At 50.5% G+C, this 7,224-nt stretch overlaps 1 protein-coding gene across 1 annotated transcript; it reads right to left on the reverse strand.

Moving 5' to 3' along the window:
• Positions 1-4,767: 4,767 nt before the first annotated feature.
• On the reverse strand, positions 4,768-6,518 carry LOC122387712 (protein lin-32-like). The gene has a single exon (XM_043378122.1). It carries the CDS (start codon positions 5,913-5,915, stop codon positions 5,394-5,396), a length of 522 nt encoding a protein of 173 aa, XP_043234057.1. The 5' UTR covers positions 5,916-6,518; the 3' UTR covers positions 4,768-5,393.
• Positions 6,519-7,224: the final 706 nt, after the last annotated feature.

The following is a 7,224-nucleotide window of genomic DNA, read 5'->3' on the forward strand; positions in this document are numbered from 1 at the left end:
ATACCATCATTGTTATATTGATTGATCTGGACTGCATTCTTATAAACCTCGATGCATCTTAGGCCTGGATGGTGCGTACATTCGTAGAACGGTCCGACGGCCGTGGTCGAAGCTCAAGTACTAAAGACGCTAAGACGGGTGTAATAATGGCGACCGGATCCCGTCTCTGGCGATTCTAGAGGGGTCGTTAGAACCCAGGCCGAATCTGACTATTTTTAGGGAAACGGGGTGGGTGAATTGACAACCGATAGTCTAAGAGTTGACGTCGTCGAGCGATGGTTGTTTGACAGACAGCACATAGGACAGCACAGTGGGCGGATAACCAACCATCAGGGATAATGCCTGATCGTAGGCAAGCATAATTGATCTGCCATATTGTTTTGGAATATAAAATCGTAATGGAGGTCCTTGAGGATATGATCTCTACAGGGTGTAACGAAATTATCCGGACATCTTTCTTCGCGCTGTAATTAAGAAGCAAGACATTCTGATATTTTCCCTTTTGAGTTATTATATAGCCACCTTTCATAAGAGCGCAGGTACACATTTTTTTAGCATTCCAGCCACTGGATTTTCCAGCACAGTGGGTTTCATATAGATTAGCGCCTTACTAACCTGTGCCCGCAGTTGGGCGGCGCTGGTGGCGGGTGTCCCCTCATTCATCTCCTGATGGACAATAGTCCATAATATATCGATGGAATTGCATGGGAACTATTTCCAAGCCATAGCCCTTTAGCCCAGAAGAACAAAAAGGTCCTCTCGGCATCACTTCTCATTCTGCTAGGGACTTGAAGGTGGTGCGCCGCCCCGTATGAAGACTGCGCGGCTTGAATCAGGCATCGGTACACGTTCAGAAACCGAGCCATCCTGTACCGTCTGGTTGAGTGGCTCCAACCAATCGCTAGCCAGGATGTTGCGCCGGTAATACTCGTCACTGATAGTGGTTTTCTGTGTCGTCATGAACAGCTTGAATATTACACAGCAGCTGAACATGCTCCAGGTCTGGATTTTGGCCGGATGTTTGACGCCGGCGACGGCCGGCACATTCGAGCTGCTGGCAGCCCACACATGGCCGATTTGACGGTTCAACGGGTATCGCAGCTCGAACAGCTTCCCATCCGACCAGGTCACCTCATTCGTGTCTTCCTTCGACCAGTGGACACGCCCTGGCCTGAAGCCAAAGGTGGTGGACTGGTTGTTTTTCCGTCAATTTCATTGTCTTCTCCAGTTTGAAGGGCAGTAAAACCAAGCTAAAGAGCGGGTAACGGTGAGTCATGATGTGGGACCTCTTATTATCTGCCTTGGTAAGAATTCGAGTCAGTATGCGGATTAATTGGTGCCGTTTCCTTGTCGCTATCTTGACAACTCTCCTCACCACTTGGCAAAGGGCGCCTTTTGCGATCGAGGTCAGGCTGAGTCTGCCACCAAGTCCCAGCTTATTACGCCTCAGGCAGATGTGCTACTGGCTGCTGCTGATGTCCAGCTGCTGACAGACCAGCTTCTGGCTCATGCCACCATGCCACCAACACGTAGCCTTACTACGAAACGAGAGACTGTACTCCTTTCTCTCCACTGCCTTAAACGAAAACTATCAAATGAACCCGTCGGCGACTCGACTCTGACTCAGAGCAAGAGTCATTTCGCAAAGTCAGGTCACTGCTGAGTTGAGAGCAGATACCAGAGGTATGCATTCATCCAATTTTCCAGCTTCTGACATTAAAATAGAAACTGTGCGAGCAGATATGGCGAAAAAATAGATGTCCGGATAATTTCGTTACACCCTGTACATTACGGGGATTCACCACCAGTGAAATTACTCCTGAGTTAAACCCTCGGTCCCGGGCAACTCCGGGGAGCTGCAGAACCCGGCCGCGCCACCTCGTCGACTCGCACGTTCAGTGCTTCACCGAATCACGGTTAGAGCAGCTAAGGAAGTGGGGTGAGGTGTCTGTGCGTCTATTCATTGTAGGTGCAACGCATACAGCGCCCGGTCCCGCCCAAGCTCGGTAACCGACCGTGACATATTCTTAAAGGGACTATCCCACCTTCTAAAATGTTGTTAAAACCAGTTAAATTGTGCCCGACTTTATAGAGTGGATGACCAGGAACACGGTTCTGGCATTTATTTTTCATTAAACATCTTAGGCTTCCCATATTCCAAACACAAACTTTCAAATATGTGACGTCACAGCCCAAAATTACCTCCTTCCCCAGGCCACATTACTGTCATAAAGCTGATTCTTTTTCCTCTGTAGGCACCACAACAAAGTTCAGACCAAGTTTTAAGCGACTTTTCAACGAACAAACCCATTTAAATCAGAATGACTAAACGAGGTGACGTCACACTAACGGTCGCTCCATGTTGAAGATAGGGCCTTGTACAAGGCCCATTTTCAAATGAAGGGAACGAATTTCTTCAACACCAAGAGGCCGCGGGGGTTGTAACCTAGATAGATAGTGGTTTCTGAACCTCGCCGCAAACTTGGCTATCTCAACTCAAACCCCATGTTAAATGTGGGATAGTCCCTTTAACTGGCGGACCCAGGAAGCGGTTTTGGACACTGCGGGGAGCGTACCCTAAAAAGGTTTCTCTAAATAAATAAAAAACGTCGGATATCGATGTCTTGCGCACTGTTGTGCGGTTTGACCAATTAACTTGTCCTCAGAAAAGTTGTGAAGTTTTCGTTTTATTCTCGAAAAACGATTTCGGACGCTGCCCAGGGTGGACCTGTGACGGGATAAATTTTGCCCCAAATGCCTTCCCCTGGGTCTGCCAGTGGATAGCCACACCCTGAGATTAGCTAAAAACGTCTTAAAATCCCACCAGAGAGGCGATGGTAAGGGCAATTCAAATCAAATAACTCATCTCTGTCTGCCCGCCTAAATATACTACACACCGTACGGTGCCCGGCCCTGTCGGAGCTCTGAGCCGACCGTGACATGTTCGGTTTTCCCCCATCACAAGCTCGATTAGAAACGTCCTCCCTCCCCACCCTATCGCTCATGATGTCGATTCAAATTCAGTAACCCATCTCTGTCTACCCGCCCATTCATTGCACACCGTACGACGCCCGGCCCCGCCAGAAGGATCCTAGCGCGCTGAGTGGTTGCCTCCAGCCGCGTCATCGCGAGGCTCCGCGAGGCCCAAAACTGAATACATTGCGTGAATAGCCGTGTCGCCCCACTGGTAATGTCAAAGACTTGGCTACATGCCACTCTGATGTAACTTAAATGCCTTTCCTCGAGGTACATACTGATATCAGCGAAGAGCCTGTCGCGCTGTCTCAGGAGAAAAGCCTTTCTTCTGAATGCTTCTGACAGTGATTCGTTCAGCAAACTACACTGTAAAAATTTTTTAGCACCCATGTCAAAAACCAGCACCCTATACCTGCTTATTTTAAGCAGGCTAAATGGGTACTAAATTTTAGCACCCTTTTCGAAAAATAGCTCCCTGTGCCGGCTTATTTTAAGCACCCTAAATGGCTGCAACCATTCAGGGTGCTTAAAATAAGCCGGCACAGGGAGCTATTTTTCGAAAAGGGTGCTAAAATTTAGCACCCAGCTAGCCTGCTTAAAATAAGCAGGTACAGGGTGCTGGTTTTTGACATGGGTTTTTACAGTGTACTCTTGAAAGCATTTGTTCAAGACTTGACGACAGCCAGCCCCCTCCAAAGTCATATGGCAGCATGGGCGTGACTTTTCCTACTAGCCCATAGGGTTGCGTGATAAAATGAGACTTTTCGCGCTCGGTTTTCAAGGTCTCATAGTGTGGGCATCCACATATAAAGTAATTTGTTTTTGCAATACCTCAGCCGTTTCTCGGCCGATTTAGCTGAAACTTGTCGAACCCATACCCTGACTGTCGATGGTAGGGTATGGTAGGGTAGGACTGGTAGGAGTAGGATAGAGTAGAATTAGGTTAGGGTAGGAGTAGGGTAGGGGCAGGGTTGAGTTAAAAAAAGACCTAACATACATAAGACCTGAACACCCCGCAACTATCCCCATTATACCTTACAGTTTAATTAAAAACAGCTACCCAAGTCCCAAATCTACCCAAATAATACAGCTAAAAATACAAGTCACTCACCCAAACTAATGCACCCGTAGCAAAACATACAGTTATTGCGTAAAGCTGTACCTCTACTTACCTCAAAATCGGCAAATGGGCATTCGTGTGCGTTCGCTGGGGAATTACGGGCGTTAATGGGTTAATATCACAGCCACGAATGCATTCCATATTTACCCAGAAAGAACTATCAACGCGCTCAGTGGCGCAAAGGGTCTGTCCAAACCCGCGCTGCCCGGCGCACCACTATCCCGGAGGCGGTTGACGAGGCTGACCTCACTGACCTCGCTCTGCGACCCGACTCTCGGTCACGCCACAACCTAGAAGCGCTAGCCTCGACGCAAGGGCACCTGGCACCATTCATGCTGTCTACAAGAGCGGTGATTGGTTCGCTGCCGAATCACGTGGCTGGGGCATCAGGCAGTGGCGTTATCAGGAATTTAGTTACGAATCTCCTCAACAGATGGCTCTGACCAACGATTTTAAAATGCGGAGTGATCCAGAGGTAGACAGCAAACGATAAGAGTACAGCTGAAAAGATCTCGGCACTTGTGAGCTACACTCCAAGTTTCACATGGCAGTCGGACAAATAGGTCCTAAGATACAAACCCTAGCCACCACGGATACCGCACATTACTTCAGCGGTGACCTGTACCTAGATCAAGCGTATCCGTCCTCACTGGATAAAGGTAAGGTGCGGATTTTATATGTATTGAACGGAGTTAAACAGTATGAAACAAATATTAACTAACAATATGCAAATTGCAAAGGCAAGCATTGATTACTAAAAGAGCTCTTTCAAAGGCTCTTCAATAAATACCTAATTAGCCGCTCATTTCAACACTTCATTATCACAGCAACATCGGATCACACTTCTACATACTCTTAAATGTCTTCTTTTCCCGAGTATGAATTACGATATAATTATAAACTATTCCGAAGCCCAGAGTGATTAAGAGTGTAGAACCCTTGTAAATGGAGCAATGGTGACAATCAGTCGAAAACGAAATTGAGCAAGCGGCCGCATAGTATGACGTAGCAGCTGAGCGAGCTCAGTTAAAGCCAGGCTAACTAGCGCGTGCGCCGTGCTATGAACCATTTGCACTTGAAACACGCAAAACAATTACTCATTTCCTGTTCACTGTTTAGCCCATCTATAACCAGTACAATGCAAATAGACCAATGAGCCGGCGCGCTTCCCAGCGGCGCGCCGCCCCTGGCTATAGCTGCTGCCCGGTCTCAGCACAGTCGAGCCGGCTAGCTGCTCCCCGGTCTCAGCACAGCCGAGCCGGCTAGCTGCTCCCCGGTCTCAGCACAGTCGAGCCGGCTAGCTGTTCCTCCTGAGAAGCTCCTGCAGCGCCGAAATGTAGGTCTGCGCCATCTGGAGCGTCTCAAACTTGGAGAGCTTCTTGTCGCTGCCCAGACAGGGCACCACTTCCCTGAGGCGCTCGAAGGCGTCGTTGAGGCCGTTCATCCTGCGCCGCTCGCGGGCGTTGGCGGCCGTGCGCCGGCGCCGCACCACCTCCTGGGCTGGAGGTTCGGTGCGGCGCCGGCGGCCGGCCCGGCGCCGCACCGGCTGGCTGGCCGGCGGCGACCGCTCGCCGGCCGACGCCAGCTCGGTGGCATACTGCGCCAGCTCGGCGGCATACTGCGGCAGCTCGGGCGCGCACCGCTCCAGCCGGCTCCCAGTGCAGCAGCCGGCCGGCGGGTACGGCGAGCACTGCTGGCCGGCCGGCGGGTGGCCGTAGCCGGCGGCGGCGTGCCCGCTCGACGCCGCGCCACCGGCCGGCCGCTCCGGCACCAAGACGCAGCTCTTAGCCGGGAAGCAGAAAAGCTCACCCTCGAGCATAGCGTTACCGGCGTGTCAGGTCCACCGTGTCAGCTGTGTCAGTTCTGGGGTATCACCTGACAGTTCTGCGGTATCACTTGCCAGTTTCGCAGTATCACCTGTGTCAGTCCTGCGGTATCACCTGTCAGTTCCGCAATGATACTCCGTACGCCGAAGTGCGTCAGTTCCGCAATATCACCTGTATCAGTTCTGCGGTATAACCTGTATCAATCAGTTCCGCGGTATCACCTGTATCAGTTCTGCAGTATCAGTTGTATTAGTTCCGCGGTATAACCTGTATCAGTTCTGGGGTAGCACTGTCAGTTCCGCGGTATCACCTGGAACAGTTCCAGGCGCGGCTCTTGTGAAAATTGTCGGCGTTTAATCAACGTTGCTGTTACTTCTTGCTTATAAATTTGTGTCTTGACCAGATTGGGTATCGGTGCGCAGCTTGCCGTCCGTGGAGCCGCTGAAAGTCTCAATCGCTAGCACGTGCGGCGGCGAGCACTGTCTGGCACTGGATCGTCGGCGGACTGACGGGCGGCCTACCAGCCGTCGGCGCTGTCGCCGCGCGGCTCACTGGGCCCGCCGTCCGCCGCCACTGCAGCTGGTCACGTGCCCGCCGTCCGCCAGTCACAGCGCGGGGGCGGAGCTGAACTGGCAAGACTCCTCGCCGGCAAGATCAGGTGCAGGAAGGCACAACTGCAAGTGTAATGCATACTGCATAGGCACCAAACTACCTATTTTTCAAATGTCTCCCCAACTGCTAAATTCGAAATTAGCTGACTACTCCTAAAACCGTAAAACTCCAAACAATCAACCGAAGTCACCAATCGTCAATGACCTGAGTCTGGTCGACAAGTCACATTGAAACCCACCATGATGCATGGGACAACCATCAGTTCACGCTGTATTTGTATACGTAATTCTGAAAACAGATAAAAGAAATCAAAAACCCTAAATAAGAATAGCAATCGTTTGCGACAACATATGGCTATAACTTAAGCATAATTTGTCCAGTAACATTGCATTAATATTCAAATTTCAATTCCTTACATTATAGTGGGCGCCTTGTTCACATTATCATCGCAGAATGGCGTCGTTTCGCCACGCAGGACACGCCACGCAAGCGTTTGTAGCGGCTGCGCCAAGCTCGGGACGCCTTCGGCGGGAGACGAGGCCAGTAAATAAATGGCCGCGGCGACAGTGCCTGTGCTTTCCTCTAGTCAACGGCACATGCCTGTTACACCATCAGTCGGCACATCTGTGTATAATCACAAAAAGTCTGAAAAGGTACGGATAGGTGCCCTACCATACAGTAAATCATTTA

Source organism: Amphibalanus amphitrite, unplaced genomic scaffold, assembly GCF_019059575.1.
Source record: "Amphibalanus amphitrite isolate SeventyFive unplaced genomic scaffold, NRLGWU_Aamphi_draft 000295F_arrow, whole genome shotgun sequence".
In the NCBI taxonomy this organism is placed as follows: domain Eukaryota; kingdom Metazoa; phylum Arthropoda; class Thecostraca; order Balanomorpha; family Balanidae; genus Amphibalanus; species Amphibalanus amphitrite.